This window comes from Microcaecilia unicolor, chromosome 3 (assembly GCF_901765095.1).
Source record: "Microcaecilia unicolor chromosome 3, aMicUni1.1, whole genome shotgun sequence".
Taxonomy (NCBI): Eukaryota; Metazoa; Chordata; class Amphibia; order Gymnophiona; family Siphonopidae; genus Microcaecilia; species Microcaecilia unicolor.
In genome coordinates this window covers 241,525,951-241,546,737 of record NC_044033.1, presented here as the reverse complement: position 1 = coordinate 241,546,737, position 20,787 = coordinate 241,525,951, and the positions used below count along the sequence as shown (strand labels likewise).

General features: G+C 39.6%; 1 protein-coding gene across 1 annotated transcript in view; it reads right to left on the bottom strand.

The window, feature by feature from the left end:
• Positions 1-19,205, bottom strand: part of LOC115464512 (vomeronasal type-2 receptor 26-like) — a 33,705-nt gene extending 14,500 nt beyond the window's left edge. Inside the window, exons 1-3 of the mRNA XM_030194877.1 lie at positions 18,985-19,205; positions 16,497-16,788; positions 8,407-9,198 (exon numbers count right to left, since the gene is read on the bottom strand). Coding sequence (XP_030050737.1) covers positions 8,407-9,198; positions 16,497-16,788; positions 18,985-19,205 — 1,305 coding nt within the window. The remainder of the gene's footprint in view (positions 1-8,406; positions 9,199-16,496; positions 16,789-18,984) is intronic.
• Between the last annotated feature and the right edge of the window lie 1,582 nt (positions 19,206-20,787).

The following is a 20,787-nucleotide window of genomic DNA, read 5'->3' as shown; positions in this document are numbered from 1 at the left end:
AGCATTAGGGTTGAGCTTATTTTTGAGGTTTATAAAAATGACCTTCTTACCTCATAATTTGTTTGGATATATTAAGAAACATTTCAGGCAAAACATCAGTTAAATCAGTGAACATTTATTGGTAGCTCAATAACACTGATGTTCTAAAGACATCAAATAGTAATAATTCCGCAATCCACTTATGGCATTCTTGAATATGGTCCATTGTCAACTAAATTAGGCTGTCAGTGTTTTGTAAACACAGTGGAACAAATTGAACATATATTTCCATCACATGTCACCCAGTATGCTGACATCATCAGTTATCAGCTGCTGCAATAACACAAATTACAAAAGTTCAGCAGAAATCAGAAATCCCAATAAGTGATTCACAAAACTACCAAACTAAGGGGGTCTTTACTATGCCGTGGAAGCGTTTTTAGCTACTATGGCTACTATAGCTACTATGGTAAAAGACCCCTTAAACTAGAACAAATATTTTAAGAGTGGCGAGTGGTATTTGCTTGAGGAAGTGGCAGTTTGTAGCACAAGCCAGAGAGGCAGAATTTGTCTCCAAGCTTCATGATTTCTTTGGCATTGCTCATGCCAATGCTCTGCTTGATGACAAGGAGTTCTTGCTGGCTCAATGTGAAAAAGGAAGAAGAGGATCAATGGCTGGTATCGATGCACCATTAGATGCAAAGTGTAGCAGTTAGAAGAGAGACAGAAGCAGAATATTGCAAGACATCATCAAATGGAAGATTTGCAAAGAAGAGAAACTGAATGAGCAGTATTGCTATCATCAAGTAGTAGCTCTGGTGATGAGAATGCAGACAAATAGTCTGGAAAATGGCATGTGCTGGGGGTAGGAACTAAATTTATTATTTTCATCAACTTTGAGATGATTGAGCTACTGCTAGATATTGAAATAAAGAGTTCTTGCTTTTTGACAAATATTTTTAGCTATGGTGGAACAGTTCTAGGGGCAAAGCATTAGAAGGAATGAAATAAAGAACCCAAGGCAAGGAAACACCATTCCTCACTTCTGCTTTTGTGAAAAGGATCAGATCAAGGACCACTCCCAACTCTAGGGAAGCATTGATAAAGTCAGCCAGCGAGCCGCTAGAACTTCCCTAAGTTCCTTCAGTACTCTCGGATGTATGCCATCCGGCCCCATCGCTTTGTCCACCTTTAGCCAGTTCCTCATAAACACAGTCCTCTGAAAATCAATCAGGGACTACTACTCCTCCGTTCCTATTTGTGTTTATCTTCTGCAGACCTGCTCCCGGCCCTTAATCTGTGAACAAAGAACAGAAATATTTGTTAAGCAATTCTGCCTTATCTTGAGTCTCACAATGCCAGTTTTGCACTTCCTCCTATTAATAACATATCTAAAAATTGTCCTGTCCTCCATTCTACCATATTGGCTAGATGTTTTTCCATTTAGAAACAAAGAAAGATGGGGCAGATAAGGGCTGTATGGCCCATCCAGTCTGCCTATCCTCTGTAACCACTAATTCCTCCTTTTGGTAAAAGATCCCACGTGTCTATCCCAAGCCTTCTTAAACTCTGACACAGTCTGCGTCTCCACCAGGAGGCCATTCCACAATTCCACCATCCTTTCCATGAAAGAATATTTCCTCAGATTCATCATAAGCCTATTTCCTCTTAACTTCATCTTATGCCCTCTCATTCCACAGGTTTCCTTCATTTGAAAAAGGCTCATCTCCTGTACATTAATGCCACTGAGGTATTTAAACATCTCTATCATATCCCCTCTCTCCCGCCTCTCTTTCAGCATATGCATGTTGAGGTTCATGATCCTGTCTCTATATGTTTTATGACAGAGACCACTGATCAATTTTGTATTTGCCCTCTGAACTGACTCCTTCCTATTTATATCTTTCCATAAGTGAAGTCTCTAGAATTGCACACAATATTCCAAATGGGGCCTCACCAGAGACTTGTACAGGGCATTATCACCTCTTTTTTTTCTGCTGGTCTTCCCTCTCCTTATGTACCCGAGCATCCTTCTGGATTTGAGCACTACCTTTTCTACCTGTTTGGCCACCTTAAGGTCATCAGACACAATCACCCCCAAGTCCCGCTCTTCTTTCATACTCAGAAGCTCTTCGCCCCTATACTATACCTTTCCCTCTGGTTTTTGTGACCCAAGTGTATGACCCTGCATTTCTTAGCATTAAATTATAGTTCCTAATTTTTGGACCATTCTTCAAGCTTCGCCAGATCCTTCCTCATGCGACCCGCACCCTCCGGAGTGTCCACCCTATTACAGAGTTTGGTATAATCTTCAAAGAGACAAACCATACTAGACAGCACTTCTGTAATATCACTCACAAAGATGTTAAAAAGAACCGGCCCAAGAACCAACTCTTGCGGTACACCATTTGCCTCTTCATTTTCCTGACAGCTTTTCTAGCTTATCTGAGCTTTTCCATGTATTTTTGCTTGTCTTCCTCTTTCTGAGTCATCTTGAAATGTATAAAGGCTAACCTTTTCTCCTTTACCTTTTCAGCTACTACATTCGAGAACCAGAGCTGCCTTCTTTTTCTATTACTTTTATGTAATTTTCTAACATAAAAATGTGTCACCTTTAAAATAGTTTTGCCCACTGATGTTCTACTTCTTTCAGCTGTTCTCATCCAACTAACTGTTTCCTGAGAAATGTCCCATCTCAGCAAAGTTAGTTCTTTTGAAATCTAGGACATTCAATCTTTAATAAATCTCCTCTGCATCTTAATATTAAACCACATGATCCAGTGGTCACTAAATGCCAAATGATTTCCCACCATAACATCAGAAACATTCTTCCTGTTTCTAAGCACCAGGTTTAGAATTGCTCCATCCCATGTCAGTTCCATCACCCACTGCTGGAACAATTTTTCCTGTAGAAAATCTAAGATCCCTTTGCTTCTAGATGACCCCACAGCAGGGACACTCCAATTGACACCCGGAATATTAGTCACCTATTACTAGTACCTCCCCTTTCTTAGTTATGTTGTGAATGTATTCAATTAAATCTCTGTCCATTTATTCTGACTATGAGGGTGACCTGTATATTACATCAATGTAAATACATTTTCCTTTCCCTCTTACTAGTTTAACCTACAGCACTTCTTCCTTACCCCGTATGTCCTGCAATTCTGTCACTTTAATATTATTCTTAATATATAATGCCACTCCTCCACAATTTTTTCCTACCCTGTCCTTCCTGAGTAGATCATAGCCAGGTATAACTATGTCCCAGTCATGGTTCTCCATGAGCCACATCTCCATGACTGCCACTAAATCGAAATTGGCTTCTATCATTGCAACCTCTAGATCTAGAAATTTGTTTACCATACTACAGGCATTGGTGTATAAGGGTCTCCAGATTTTACTCTGTTTTCCCTGTTCTATAAAGGTATTTGATGTCTTGCCCTTCTGAGGGTTATTAATGATTTTGGGGCTTCTCTCACCCTTCACCAGCCAATTTAGTTTAAAACCCTCTGTAGTACTTTAGCCAGTCTGTTACTAAAGACACTTCTTTCCTTCCTTGATAGATGGACACCATCACCGCTCAGTAGCTCTTGGGAAATCATCCCATACTTTCTTGAATACCAGCTTCTCTTCGCTTTTCTAGATATTGTTGCCTGTTTTCCTCTTTCTGTAATCTCTTATAGTTTATAAGGACTAACCTCTTTTTCTATACCTTTTCAGCTACTACTTTTAAGAACCAAAGCAGCCTCCTTTTTCTCTTACTTTTACAAAAATGTTTGTTGCCTTTACAATAGCTCCTTTCAGTTTCACTCACTGCTTTCCAACTGCTTCCAAATGTTCCCATACAATTTCTTTAGGTAATCCAAGCAAAGTTAGTTTTTTTGAAGTCTAGAACCTTCACTTTTGAATGAACGTATTTTAATATTAAACCACACCATCTGGTGATCATTGGATTCCAGATGATCACCTACTATAACACTCTCGTGGGTTCTCTTACCAACTGCTGGAATAATTCCCTCTGTAGAGAATCCAGGATTTCTCTGTTTTGTTAATATGTGTCCCAGCTTGAGACCCATCCACTGGAATAGTGGTGGGCCGAGTTCTATAGCCCAAGCTGCTGAAAAGCACTGACTAGGCCTGAAAATCTGATGATGGCCTTGTAGCTAAGCGCCTGCGGAAGCAGGACCGCTTGGTAAGCCTTATTGGAATCTAGTGTGACATTCACAAGCAGTGTAAGGACCAGGATGAAGGAATTAATGGCTAAAATTGTAAGAAGTTTGGTTCAGAAAATGGAGTCTGCTGTTGTTAAGATGGCATCCAGGATCACGAGATATGAATACTATTCTCTCCATGTTAGGAAAGATGTTTACAAGTCAGGAAATTACAGTTATTAAGAAATAACAGAAGATGAACACCTGATCTGCGGTTAGGCATGATTCACAGATGAAAAAAATTGAGTCTCTATTGAAATGTATGGACAGCAGATACTATATAAGAATTGCAAATCTGGGTAGATTTTGGAGTTTTTCCCCATCGCTACCCAGAGGGCAGAGCTACGGTCGGTTGAACTGAGAATCTGACTGATGTGTGTAACAGCTTGAAGTTCCAATTGGTGAGAATAAAGACTATCTCTATCACTTGCTTTTCTAGTCTATGCCTCAAATTCTTGATAGTCTGTATGTTTCTTGGAACACTCTTACACAAATAGTGTTCACATAAGCGAGGTAGTTTTAACTCCTCAGTACATTATGTGGGAGAATAGATGGCCAAAGATCCACATAGACACCAGAAATCAGAAAGCCGAGGTCCTGGGTCTTAGATTTAAATTGAGCCTTCTGACACCCCCTCTATACCTCCGTGTTAAAATGCGGTCTTCTGAAGCCCACCCTTCCTCCCCATGGGCAGGGGTTCCCCGGAGGCTTAGAGAGGGGTAATTTAACAGTTTCTAAAGATCCCACTATAGGGATTCCACAATCAATATCTGGCATATTAAAATTACCTATGAATAGTATGTCCTCTTTCACAGCTAGATTTTAAATGTCTTCAATTAAATCTCTGTCCTCTTCCTCTGACTATGAAGGAGGCCTGTATATCACACCATTGTAAATACATTTGCCATTCATTCTTTCCAAATTGGCCCACAATTCCTCTTCCTTGGCCTGTAGGTCCTGAAATTGTGTAGCTTTAATATTGTCTTTAACAATGCTCCTCCTTTTCTTCCTACCCTGTCTTTCCTGGTCAAGCTGGACCACATATAAAGCTGCCCTAACGATGCCTGATTAGTAATCTGGGTACTAGTACTGAGTATCAGCTGGCCCCAGATAATATCTAGGTCCTTGTGGGCCATTGAAAGTAAAATATTTTTAGCTGGGTTAGACTCAATACAGAATATTCAGATCTAATTTAACCCCTGACAGCAGCAGGATAAATATTACCCATCATAGGAGCCGACTTTGTGGGTGCTATGAGTACTTGAGCACCTCCAATACTGAGAAAATTCCTTGTATGTGTCCAAGGAATGTTATTTCTACTGGGCTTAGCACCCCCAATAATTTTGAAAAGTTGGTTCCTATGTTACCCATGTAGTTTTTATAACTACTTTTATCTTTCCAATTGGTTGCATGTCTGTAATGTTGGGTAAGAAGTATCTATTATAGTTAAAAGAATTGGAGGGGCATAATCAAAAGGGGCCGCCCATCTCTAAGGGCACCCATCTCTGGGAATGTCTACGAGAAGGGGCGGTCCGAACCGTATTTTCGAAAAAGATGGGCGGCCATCTTTTCTTTCGAAAATACGGTTTAAACTGGCCAAATGCCTAGGATTTGGGTGGATTTGAGATGGGCGCCCGCGGTTTTCAGCGATAATGGAAACCGAAGGCAGCCATCACAAACACGAACAAATCCAAGGCATTTGGTCATGGGAGGGGCCAGGATGCGTAGTGAACTGGTCCCCCTCACATGCCAGGACACCAACCGGGCACCCTAGGGGGCACTTTTAAAAAATAAAAAAAAAAACAAATCACCTCCCAGGTCTATAGCTCCTTTACCTTGGGTGCTGAGACCCCCAAATCCCACTCCCCACAACTCTACACCATTACCATAGCACTTATGGGTGAAGGGGGGCACCTACATGTGGGTACAGTGGGTTATTTTTTTGGAGGGGGGGTTAGAGGGCTCCCATTTACCAGCACAAGTGTAACAGGTAGGGGGGTATGGGCCTGGGTCTGCCTGCCTGAAGTGCACTGCACCCAGTAAAAACTACTCCAGGGACCTGCATACTGCTGTGATGGAGCTGAGTATGACATTTGAGGCTGGCATACAGGCTGGACAAAAAAAGTTTTAAAAGTTTTGGGTGGGAGGGGGTTAATGACCACTGGGGGAGTCAGGGGAGCATCCCCAATTCCCTCCGGTGGTCATCTGGGCAGTTGGGGCACTTTTTGGGGACTTGCTCATGAGAAGAAAGGGTCCAGAAAAAGTGACCCAAATTCTCGCTTCTGGCGCCCTTCTTTTTTACATTATCGGCCGAGGGCGCCCATCTCTGCTTGGCCGATAAACACGCCCCAGTCCGCCTCCGACACGGCCCCGTCAACTTTGTCCGTTCCAGTGACAGATTGCAGTTGGAGACGCCCAAAATCGGCTTTCGATTATACCGATTTGGGCGCCCACGGGAGAAAGACGCCCATCTCCCGATTTGGATAGAAATATGGGCGTCTCTCTCTTTCGAAAATAAGCTGGTTGATATATATATATAATCTTCCAAAATTAGGTTCAATGAATTCAATTGGTTGTGTTAAGCCTAAAAGCACCTACTAAAACAACCGTTATAATCAATTATCAATCTTTATTCATATAACATTACTCAAATATTTCACATTATTGTTCAATATATAAACATTAAAAATCCACTAACATAAACCACCTCATTCCAACATTCATCCACAAACATACTATACAAAATCAGTACAAAATTAATAACATTCCACAGAATACGTCATCAAGAACTGCTATAACAATCATCTTATTCCTCTATTATACTTCTTTATACGGAGTTAGACATGTACATGTGGTTATAGAACTGACAACTCTACTGGAATTTATACTATCAATCAATGAGAGGAGAGAATCATCAGAAGGACTATAATTGATAGAAGGAGTATTAAAGAAGTATAATAGAGGAATAAGATGATTGTTATAGCGGTTCTTGATGACGTATTCTGTGGAATGTTATTAATTTTGTACTGATTTTGTATAGTATGTTTGTGGATGAATGTTGGAATGAGGTGGTTTATGTAAGTGGATTTTTAATGTTTATATGTTGAACAATAATGTGAAATATTTGAGTAATGTTATATGAATAAAGATTGATAATTGATTATAACGGTTGTGTCTAGTAAGTGCTTATATATATATATATATATATATATATATATATATATATATATATATATATATAATATATATATATATATATATATATATATTGTAACCAGGCGCCTCTCTTGCGCAGCCAAGGATAGAACAATCTCCTCCAGCTACAGGCTCCCGGCCAATGAAGAAATAGATGTCCACCAGTAACTTCAATCTTAAGGACTTTTATTCCATGCAGGTTTCTAGTACACAGTTCCAACAGCAGCATAGCACATACCAGGATTCAATACAGGCTTATAAGCTCCAGTCTGGGCTCTTTATCCAGTGCACAGTAAACAGTAATTCAATTCCCAAGACAAACAGTTCTTTCAGTTCATCATCACAGTTCAGTCACCAAGCAGCATTTTCTACCTTCTATCCTCTTTACCTTCAGGAGAGTTCAATATTTTAGGGACTCCTTCTACCCAAGGGTTTTCCCCTGCATCAGCTTCACAGTGAATTCAATACTTTTGGGACTTCCTCTCACCCAAGAAATTTCAGCCTGCTTCAGTACTTTAGGGACCTCCCTGCCCAAGGATTTTCAGCCTGCAAATACTTTAGAGACCTCCCTGCCCAAGGAATTTCAGCCTGCTTCAGTACTTTAGGGACCTCTCTGCCCAAGGATTTTCAGCCTGCAACTGCATCTCTCCTTCTGCTTCTCTCTCCTGAACTGAACTGCTGGGACTCCTTTGGACCTGCCTAATCAATCCCTGGCTTCAGCCACCACCACCAATCATTCTCCTTCCATTAGCTTCCTCACACCCCAAACCAGCTGAGTTAAGCATTAGACTAATGAGACCAATGATGAGCTCCTGTACACAGGGTTTCCTAACTCTCTTTCCACCTAGTAGCAGCCCCTCTACACAACCTACCAGCTTACACCCATGTCTTCCCTGATTGCAGTTATATGTCTATCTTTCTCTCTTCACTGCATTCTGCCATTGTGCTTCTCGTTCACACTGGGTAATCATATACTATCACTTCTTTCTTAAAATAGCATTCTTCTAGCATAGGATATTACCTTCCATGGCAGAAAATCTAAAAATCTCTCACTTTCTCCACTCCACCTGGTGCTGTTTCCAGAACCAGAAGTGATCATATTATGCAGTGCATGTGCCAGGGCATACACAGCATTGTATACATTATAACTATCCCCAGAGTTTATAGTATCACAGTGTATGATGTAGGCAGATGTTTCATCACTGCTGCAGGATCTTTGGATGTTATTGGGGCACTGATTGTTACACAGGTCCTTCCACCACAGCTCTATGAATGAGTCACTAGGAAAAATAGCAGGATTCACTTCACGGACAAATTTGTGAAAGCTTGGAATAGTCTTCTTTGCAATAGCAAAAGCTAAGGTGTTTTTTCTATCAACGTTGTATGATGGTAAGAAAAATCCCCATTCATTTGTGATGATCCAGATCTTTCCAGGCGCTTCCCAAGTGGATGTACGTCTTACAAGCTCTGTACAGACTCTATTACAATACAAAATAATCACTTTAGTTGAAGATGTAATGATGGTGTTGAGAATATTATCTGTATTTTGAAGCACGAGTGAACTGTACTGATGGAAGGTTTCTATGAATTCAGTGCAACCTCCACTCTGCTTAATCCCTTCTCTCAGGATCTGCACAGCCCTCATGCTGTTTTCATCATCAGCTGCAATGATACCAACCCAGGTCCAGCCAAAATGCTTCAATAGTTTGACTATCCCAGCACAGAGGTGCAGCTCAGTGGGGACAGTCCGGTAGAAATAAGGAAACTTAATCGTGTTGCTCATAACAAGATTCCCTGAGGTGTAACTGATCTGCTGAAAATAAAAGATTGAAGTTATCAGCACATTTGTCATGAAAGATCACATTTCTTTCACATATCAAATACTTACAGCATAATTATACTGTAAAGAATGGAGGTGAAAAAAGGTGAGATGTTAAAGTCAACTGGTATGCAGTAGCCGAGAAGCTATTTCTCCCCTCCCCTAAGTGACCTCTGTTGTTGCTACCAATGAAATTCTGAAATAAAATCCCACCCTGGGACCTTTCTCCAGACCCTCAAACTCCACAGATCCTTTGTTTATTAATTTTCTTCAGAAGGCAGGAGCAATCCACTGTTTTTCTGTCCTTCAGCTTCTGTAGATCAAGATTGCCATACAACTTGAGTGTGGATGGTTGCTATACATAAAGTAATAGGTTGGGTAATTCTTGCTGTGATCCAGAAAACCGGGTTACTGTGCATCTGTATTTTATAAAAGGCCTATCTCTATCTATCCACCCTCAATCTATACCTGAACAGACAAAAATTACAGCCATAGAAATTTAGGCACATGGATTTGTGTTTTAAAATTTTTACCCATTGGGAGTAATTCTAAAAAGAGGTACCTAGTTGAAGGTGGCAAGTAGATACTTAAATAATGGTATTTTATTCATTGAAGATTGGGAATGTGGTGAAGTCAACTTTTTTTCCATCTCCACATGATACGACAGTTGAAACCTGTATTAACTGAATGCAATCTACTAAAATGTATTCATGCTTTGATATCAAGTAGGTTAGTTCACTGTAATTCTCTTTTCAGGGACTGAATAAAACTGAGTTGTGTACATTGCAACTGGTGCAGAACACAGCAGCTAGACTTTGACTGGAAGCAAAAGATTTCATCACATTATGCCTGTTTTGCACCAGTTGCATTGGCTTCCTATGACGGCTTTTATAGCCTTTCTCTATGCTTTGTATAAATCCTACTATTTGGATCTTCCTGTCTATCTTTCAAGCAAGTTAAAGAAATATTTGTCTCAATTAAATCTTCCTTCATCCCACAAAGGCCTTCTTCAGCTTCCAGCATTGGATGCAATTAAACTTTTAATTACCAGAAAGAGAGCATTCTCTTTTATTGGGCCGTCTCTTTGGGATTCATTGCCTGAGGAGCAATTCTCTCCTTTATACTGGAGAGGCTGTACTACTTCAGGAGATATGGCACACATGTGGTAGACATGTCCACACATTCAATCTTTTTGGAAAATTCTAATTACACAGTTCTTCCCTTAGATCCAGCCTTTATTCTCCTTGGCATGCCTCCTCAGCATTTAGAGTGTTTTGTTCATTTAGACTTGATTAGGCAATTACTGCTAGTCATTAAGATCTATATTGCACAAAAATGGAAAAGCTCTATCTTACCCTCCCAACACTTTTGGCTGAATAAAGTTTGGCTGGCAGCTGGAAAGGAAAGGCTAGTTTGGCAACAAAAGTGGCAGCCTTGGAGATATTCTCACTTTTGGTCACCCCTTTTTTGATCTTTTCTACCTTCTTGATTTTTTTACTCGTTCCAAAAGTACAAAGACTAGGGGACACTCGAGGAAGTTACATGGAAATACTTTTAAAACAAATAGGAGGAAATATTTTTTCACTCAATGAATAGTTAAGCTCTGGAACTCTTTGCCAGAGGATGTGGTAACAGCGGTTAGAGTATCTGGGTTTTAAAAAGGTTTGGACAAATTCCTGGAGGAAAAGTCCATAGTCTGCTATTGAGACAGACATGGGAAGCAACTGCTTGCCCTGGGATTTGTAGTATGGAGTGTTGCCAGGATTTGGGTTTCTGCCAGGTACTTATGGCCTGGCTTGGCCACTGCTTGGAAAACAGAATACTTGGATAGATGGACCATCGGTCTGATCCAGTATGGCTACTCTTATGTTCTTATGTAATTTGGATGATTTAATACTTAATACATTTATTATGCACTCTCTTTCCCTATATGCTATTTATAAATAGCTTGAACACTGGGAACTTAATGGATTGAGATAACACTTCCCTCCCTGGTCTACTGGAAATTCTGTCTGGGATTTTTATCTTTATGTCACTGGTTCATCTTTTCATGATATTATCATTGTTGGTTCCTTTCAATATGACAATGCTTGTTTTTTTTTCCATTTGTTTTAAATTTCTTAGTTCTTGATTCAATTTATTGTGGACAAAATGAAAATGTTCTTTTCTTCTGTTACATTGTAAGCTCTTTGAGCAGGGACTGTCTTTCTTCTATGTTTGTGCAGCGCTGCGTATGCCTTGTAGCGCTATAGAAATGCTAAATAGTAGTAGTAGTAGTAGTAGTATTTCGTAATACCGAATTATATTTCTGATATTTCCATATATTTATGTTCTGTTATTAATATAAATGTGAAATGAATAAATAAAGAATTTAAAAAAAGACAATGCTTGTTTTCACATTGCAGCCTTATTGCTAGACTTGTATATATGATTTTATAAGGTTATTTGATTCCTGTATCAATATTCTGCTGTATTGTTTATTTCATTGTTATGTTTCTAAACACAATAACAAAATTTTGAAATTTAAAAAAACAAACAATCAATGTTTTGTTTGAAAGAGTTGAGACTGGTAATGCATTTTTTAAATGATTTCATGTTATAATGTATTTTTGTTATAGTTATATTTTTTATTATTATTGTAAACTGGTTTGATACTGTGGTAATAGGCAGCCTATAAAATTAATAAATCAAATCACATTGATGCAAGTAAATGAGCTTTTTCAGAATATTAATTAGCAGAAAATAGCATGATTTCATGATGCGTACATTGCTGTTGTGAGTGTACATGGATGGAGTTTGAGCAGAGTGCTCAGGTATGTGCGTAAATGATAGAACTCTATCATTTATGTTTGTACATGTGAACATCTAGACATGGGCATGAGCACTAGCTATAGGGCTGGTTTAAGGGATTGCACCTTAAATATGTGAGTGTTTTTAGCCATTTGTGCTAAATTTTTAAAAAGAAAAGCAGGTGTCTACTTTTATTTATAGAACAGGCTTAAAATAATTGCCATATCCAGCACCTGTAGTGGGCATCTAACCATAGAATATCATAACACTGGCATTCACACCTCAGTCAGTCTATCACCACACACCTCCTTAGAGATTTAAATAACACAACAACACCTTATTTGGAATAAAATTTGGCGGCAGCTTTATTCAACAAATAACAATATATAACTCAACTTCGCAACTTCACTTTTTTCCTTAGCAACAATCAAAGTTTTATCACCCTGTTAACTTCCCAGAGCGGTTTAATAGTGCTAAGCCATTCGGTAACGAAACTGGCTCTGACGTTCCCCACATTACAACTTCCCAAAGCAGTTCAAGATTGATAAGCCATTCGGTAACGAAACTGGCTCTGACTTTCCCCACCTTACCCCCTTCTACCCATGTGACTTACGGTTCTGTCAAGCCACATCTTACTCGTGGCGGTTCCGCCCCAAGTTCTTTTCCATTCCATATCATTAACAAATATTCACTTAACTGCCTCTGGTGCCTCTTTATTCCCCTCAAACAGGCCTCTCGCCCTGCAAAGCTGCTACCGATCTCCCAAACTCTACCTGTACCCCTTCCCACCCCTCCCCCTCTAACTACCCCTATCCTCTTCCCAGTACCCACTCACTGTCCCAAAAACGGGCGGGTTGGGCAGGGTCAGCCAAACTCACTCCTATCTAACCTCACTCTCACCTATCCACCCACCTAATACTTTTTTCCTCTCTTTTCTAACCGCCCAAACCCTTTATCCTATCTTATCCCTTCTCTATTTCCACCAATCCCCATTACCTTTTACCAACCAATCCCCTTTCTTCCCCTTGTTGCTATCCTGCTAACTTTACCCTGCACTTCTCACAACCCTTCCCCCTCCCCTTTCCTTTCCATCCCTTACTTCCTTCGGCCTCAGCCAATGTTATTACCCCACTGTCAAAACAGTGAGGGTCTCCCTATTTGTGCACACTTACATGTTTATCAAAATTACGCTGTAAGCTTCTAAGTTTAGCTTTGGCCTAGCAAACACAGGCATCCTCACTGAACTTCTGATGGGGAAAATGGAGTAGTTGTTCCCCTCTCAAAGGTATGGAGGGGTAATAGAGGACTAATAAGGTCAGGCAATGTCTAGTCTAGCAGTTTAAGCTCCAGATACTATACCCAAGAGAGGTCGAACCTTGCAAGAGCAGGGAAGCAGGACTCATATGTTTAGGGTTACCATATTTACAAAGACAAAAAAGAGGACTCCAGAAATAAAATAATATCTACCTTTGCTAAAGAAAGATTTAATTGTAGCAAATGTGTAAATGGCTTATAGCTAATGTGCACACATCAAACAGTGGCTGACTTATAGTACAGCAGTAGACAATAATCCACTTTTAAAAAACTTCCGAATTTGAGTTTGACTGAGTGTGAGCTGAAGCGTACTTATCAGAAGAGGGAATATCTCTCAACCACTTTGGCTTGCTTCTGAGATATATATGTAAGTCTGCATGACATATGCTTAAAGTTGTGAGGCACAATCAAAATTCCTTTGACAGATTCAACTAGCAGGGAAACAGAGAGATCAGCAATGTCCTTCTCTCTCTTTAGCACCTCCATGTGTCCAGACTTAATAATAGGCCAGAGATGGTTTCTATCATTATGAGGGCAGGTATATTGGTCATATAACATAGACAAAAGGTAAACCGTGTGTTCACTGTGTTTATCACTTTAACCCTGGTTTACGGAAAGATAGGAGGGAAAAGTCTCATTGATCACCAAGTCATGTAGAGATCGTCACGGTACAAGTCTAATCATCAACAAAAACCCCCTCCATCCATTTACAGTGATTTAACTTAAGTGATTCAAAATTCATGGATTTGTGTATGGAGTTTTTGACGTATTAGAAAACGTGATTGAAAGCCTATAATTCTGTGAGTATTGGTTATATAAGCCACGTAGAACTACATTTGATGATATCTGGATGAAATGAAATATGCACACAAAATAAGAGGATATTTTCCTAAAAAAATAAAAAAAACCTGGGGGACATATCTGAAGAAACTGAAAAAAATACATGTCCTCTTAAAAGAGGAAATACGGTGATCCTACACGTGCTAGGCCTAGAAAGGATAGTCACAGTAGGTATCTTGAAGGGAATAGGGTGGATGCTACAGTAGTAAAGACATGAACTAAATCACTGTCCTAGATAAGAACACATCTGGTAGGTAACAACTTTCTGATTTTGGCACCTTGCATGTGTCTCAACCACTGAAGACACAAAGATAAGGCATCATGAATGGGGTTAGCAGAGTATTTTACATCTGTCAAAGCATATGTGAATGTTCTACTTGGCTTAAGAAAATGCTTAAGAAAAAGACCATATTGATCTATTTATAGAATTTGGGGGGAAATTATGTGATAGGACACCTCCAATTGGTCCCCTCCCCAATGTAGCCAGCAAGTGCCTATTCCATAATGGGTGGTGTAAATGATTGTAATTAAATTTGACACTTTCATTCATAAATTACAGAGTGAGTTTTGGGTAGTTCTAGGGTGGGCCCATAACATGGACATCCGTACTGTATTTCAGAAGGGGAGGAGATATTTATAACAAAAAAGGATGGTCATTGGGAGATAGACCGGCCATTTGGGATGTCCAAGTTTCAGAATAATGTTTGTATGGAGCAGCACTCCAATGGGTGGAGTAATGGAGGTCATCTCCTTCATTCCCCAGTGTTTAGTGCCCCCCCACCCCCAAAAGTGAAAATGGTGAGGGTTCCAAGGCTTTGTGACATCTGCCAGAGACAGAAATGTCTATGTTCTATAATGGCTGACGTATTCATTTATGTTCGAGCATATAAACATCTGTTAGTGGTTTTAAACCCAGTCCAACTGCCTAGAAGTGCCCCGAGGACTGGGTTGAAAACCTCTGATTTAACATGATGTATATTGGAAATAAACAAAATAAGCTGCAGAAAAAACATTAAGAATGAAAACAATGAAAACGTGGAACCAATCTTAATGACAACTCTCCCTCCCCCTCCACCCAGCTTAGATATTAGAGCTAACAATAACCATACTGGGTCAGAACAAAGGTTGATCTAGTCCAATGTCATGCTTCAAACAGTGGCCAAGCCACAAACACAATAACACAGTAGATGGCACAGATAAAGACCATCATGGTCCATTCAGTCTGCCCGACAAGGTGCTACTAGAAATAAGCAGCACTGTACATGTTACATGCAGGTAGTTTGTCTTGTGCGTTAGTGAGCACACAATCTAAATTTTTGTACCTGAGGCAATGGAAGGTTTAGTGACTTGCACAGGGTCACAAGGAGCTACAGTGGGAATTGAACCCAGTTCACCAGTATCAAGCCAACTAGTCTTAGAAGTAAATTCGTTACAAACTTTTATTTTATAGTAACTAATACATTTTCCCAAATAAAACAAACAAAGGTATCAGATAGTCTACTTCCTGAAAGTAAAGGAAAATGTGTTTTACTGACCTCAAGCACAAGGAAAATAAAAGCAACAGGTACACAACCTTGTGTTCCAGGGAAGACACCAATTTTTCTACAAGACTCATAGACATTTATAAACATTGGACTTTCTCACTTATTCCTCTCTGCCACTGTGGCTTTAAGTTGAGGCTCACCATCTGGAGAATTTGTTGACTAGAGCCAGCGTTAAAAGAATAAATGTACCTACCTTGTAGCAGCTGCCATTACTTGGAACAGAATCTTCACTCAGCATCTTGTTTGCCACAAAAAGTTGTATGACTATTTTCTCGTTTTTGTTTGGGTTCATTTTGAGCAATTCCCCTTTGTTTCCAGGAAGTAGAAGTTAGGCTACCTGATACTTTGGTTTGTATCATTCAAGAAAATGTATTAGTTATAATGAAATTGCTGCTTAACACCCCCTCCCCCCACACACAAAAACAAAATTTTGTTATTATACAATAAATCATTACTTGCGAAGTTTTTCTCTCAGACAAGTTAAAATAATACATCATATATATTAATAACTTTGGCCTTAAAGTTTGAACCAGAGGCAACAGAGGCTAAAATTGTTAGAAATACCAAGCGGGGAAAATAGGATGTCTCAGCCCACTGCTCTGATGACTAAATATTTGATAAATTATTTACTTTTATGTAGTTCATTTTACAAACTTTGTTCTCTCAATCATCATTTAAATTTTAAAGTTTATCACAGTTAAGAGTGAGTGGTTAATAATTTGGTTTCATTCTGCTAAAGGTTGATGATCTTTAAAGAAGGTTTATAGACGAGGGAATGAAATGAAATTAAAGATGTTCCCTGACCTGTGGGTAGTGGTATATCGTGGACAGGCTGGAAAACTGGTTCGAATGCTCAGCTGGAAGACCTTCAATAATAGCAGCCAGTGGTCCAGATGTTTTGCAGCTGTAATTTGGGATCCCGGTGTCCATTCCTGAAAATATATTCATGGCAGCTCTATACATTAAGAGAAAGTTGTTGTAAGGGTTATCAATATGGAATCCCAGTGTGAGGTTGGGTAAGAGCTCCGAGCTGTTGTTAATCTCCTCCACCGCAGACACAAAGGCCAGGAAGTTGTAATAGTTCAATGGTGTGCGACTTTAAGGACAATAAATGTTATTTAATATGAAATTAGCATCAAATTATAAGATGCAGAAACAGACATTAATAGTAGACAAGTAATAGGCTTGGGATAGGGATAGAAGTATTGTTTGTCACAAGCTTTACATATTGGTCTGATAACAAACAGCAAAACATGCATGCCCCAGGTTTAGCACAAATTAACTGCATTTCTTTCCTCTTTTTCCCTTTTCCCATATCTTTATCTATTCTTCAGCCATGCTTCAGGCCACAGCAGGTAAATGCACATCTTACCCTCAATCACACACCCGTAAGCACTATACTTTAGCACTGCTATTTTTCTGCCCATCCATATACATCAGAATCAACAATATAAACTCCCCACCCAAGATTATGCAGGAGCCAAAGGAGGTTGGATTAGGAAGTGGTATCAGGAGACATGGCATGGTTGGAAGTACAGGTGAAAATTCCCAATCCCCAGCAACAAAAATGAGGCCAGACCCATGAAGGATCAACTGGAAGGGTTGGTGGAAATTCACATCCACCACAGGTGAAAATGAGTCCAAGAATGCGAGGAGAAGGAGTGGAAGGGAATGAGGAAGAGGAGGAGAAGGAAGAGAAAGGAAGGGGCTAAGAGCAAGGAGGAAAAGGAGGTCAGGTGGGAGATCACTAAACCTCAATGAAGTTGGCTATTTTAAAGTTTCATGCAAATGTTCACTATCCAATTCATTTTTATGGGCATCTGTGGTTGACTTTTGTGCAAAATAACAGACAACTCACAGGAAAGCCCTCAAGTTACTACCTCAGTGCCTGAAAACTCTTCCAAAAATCTTATTGCACAGATTGTGTGTTTATAGGTTTCACTGGATATTCAGGCAAACACTTCACTGATTATGAGCTCTCAAGTGTGGGATGTAATCATCTGTGCATTAGAGTGTTGTACTGAGCTTCAAAATGCTCTAATGCATGTGCAGAACTTTACTCTGAATGCAGTAAACTAATTTATTTATTTGTTACATTTGTAGCCCACATTTTCCCACCTATTTGTAGGCTCGATGTGGCTAACATAGTTCCAGAGAGGCATTTGCAGACTCCGGTGAGAACAAATACAAAGTGATGTTGTGGTAAGATAAAGTTCATGTGGCACAGCCACATTAGGGAATCGTCTAATGGAAGAGTTGGGTTTTGTCCATTACGTACTTTAGTTTTGTTAATGACAAGCAAATTACTGCTGCATTAGAAAACATTCAATGATAGAAAAATAGCGCACACTACGGATTGCTGCATCGGGTGTGTTTATTTCCCTTCCTGTCATATGTCACCATTTTTCAAGATAGCAGTAGGTTAAGAGGGAACCACAAAATGCTGTGGTGATCCGGTGGGATTGACATGCCAGGGATTCTGTGGCTACTAGGTTGCTTGGGATCATATTCACCTTGTGTGGGTGGTTACCTCAGCTGAAGTAAAGTTTCTGCACTAAAGGAGAATTACGTTGGAGGTAATTCATACAAAACTGAGCAAAATGGTGCATAGTCTGAAGAATAAGTCACACACAGAGGGGCTGAAGGAGCTAAAGACATACTTGACAGAAGAAGAAAAGCAAAAGGAAGGTATAATGTAAGTTTTCAAATACTTATGTGCTTTGAATAAGGTACAAAGAAATATTAAGTTCAAAAAAATGAAAAGCTCAATATTAACAGGATGACAAAAGGAATTAAGAAGGGAAGAACCTCAGAAAAAGATCTGAATGTTTTCTTTCATGGAGAGTATGGTGGATATCTAAAGAAATTAAATACAAAAGAGCATCAGAATGCAAATGTGCGTTGGTGAAATTTGGGAAGGTCACTTTTCACAATACATTTACCCAGGATCTAAAGCTGTCTGAAAACTTTTCACTCTGTTCATTGGAAAAATTGGACACAGGGAAAAGTATATTTTTAGCTGCTCAAAAGGTATGAGGGCTTGAAAGAGACAACACATCTAGTTGTGCATTTTCACAATGATTTCAAGGGAAAGATATTCACAGATAAAGCAGATGAAAATCTTAGCTGGTCCTTTTCCCCAAGAGCACCTTTTGAAGGGAAAATACTTATACTTAATGTGAGTGAATTAGTAAAATGCCATCAGGTTATATCTGCAGTTCATGCCAGTGAGCAATCAAAATAAAACCCTCAAGCCTGTGTCATATAGAAACTAAGCCATGATGCTACTTACAAGTTATGACCTTCTACTGAGGGAACAGATGTGAAGGGTGGATGATGAAATGGGTTAAAGATTTCTACAGTTAAGAGTCCCCCAATCATGATGTCCCCATCTCTATGGTAACCTGGTCGTAGAGGTATTGATAAGTAGTTTCCGAGTGTGAACTGACACTCAGCCGTCTTCCACAGGGTGTCACAAAGCATCAACACAATCAGAACAATATGTGATTCCATCTTTAACGCTATGAAACAGCTTCTACTGTGATAATGCCCACTCTTCCTGCTCCAAATGTTATTGCTGGACATGGCGTGGAATGCTGTATGGTCCCTGATGGTGCCATCTAATTGAATATTTGAATGACGGGTAGAAAAATTGCAGTGAAGTAGACCTGTGCATTTACACACAAGAAGGATGAAGAAAGACAGCAAAATTGTAATGCTTATGTTGAAGTGATCACTCTATTTCTAGCTGAGCTCCAACACCTGTGAGAACACTATGAGGTCTCTGTTGGGCCCTGCTGTTCAGAAGTTCAACCTTATGGGATATTTGCTTCTGACATCTTAATTTACCATATAATATAGGTTGTTTCTTGTAAATATAACCTTATGTATCCTCTTTCATTAACTTAGAGACAAATATTAGTTGAAATGGAATGTTTGTGTGGACCACGGTATAATACAATATTGTAATACAGTTCCTAATTAGATAGAGCAGGGACTGTCTCTTCATGTTCAAGTGTACAGCGCTGTATACGTCTAGTGGTGCTATAGAAATGATAAATAGTAGTAGTAGTAGTAGTGATGATAACAAAAAAAGATGAAAAAGTCCATCCACTCTGCACAGTTATTCTGTCTGTACTGCCTTGGATACATCTGAGATTCCAGTTACAGTGAGATTAATACAAAATATCTCTCCAGGACAGTCTATTCTGTTCCTTCCTTGGTAATCCAGCACCTTGAATAGCAGAGCACATCTGATCCCTATTACTACCTTTCTGCACCCCATCTTTCCCACATTTAACTACAAGGCTTTGTAATAATTAAAATAAATCTGCTTGATACAGATTTATTCTGCTGGCCTAAGCTAAACACATAAAGTCAGTGAGGTCACCACACTATCAGTAGATTCACTCCTACTTCCTATATAGATAATGGCCTTGCCTCTATGGATTATGTTAAACACCAGTGCCAATTCTTAATTTAAGCCAGTTATCATGCTGACTGAATAATGACCCCTCATAAATTCTTGAAGAGATAATGGAACAATGGTCAGGTTGCTCCTTTATCTCCACTACTGTCTACACCAAGAAACTGAGTTCTGTGGAAGAGGAGCCTAGCGAGAACCCAGGAAAACATAGAAAAATGATGGCAGAAAAGGCCACACATCCTATCCAGTCTGCTCATCCATGCCATCTACCTTCCCTATCACTCCATTAGAGATTCTATGTATTTGTCCCAAGCTTTCAAATGCTGTTTTCATCTCCAGCACCTCCACTAGGAAGCCGTTCCTCAAATTCACCACTATTTCCACCTTATATAACATCTGCTCCTCTATCTCTCTCATAGCCTCCTTCCATGTTCCCATTAATGTCCCACATTTCCCTCTATTTACCTTTCTATCGCAGGTAACCTAACAGCAGCAGAAATCCATCCCTTGGCTGCTGAGCACCATATACACTCTGTGCCAGCATGCTAATCCCTTTCAAAACTCTCAGATTCGCATTTTCTACCTGTTGATATCATGCACTGTTAGAACAGTGTACTGTCCAGTAAATTATAGATCATTTACAGACTGTTTCCCTGAATTCAGGAAATG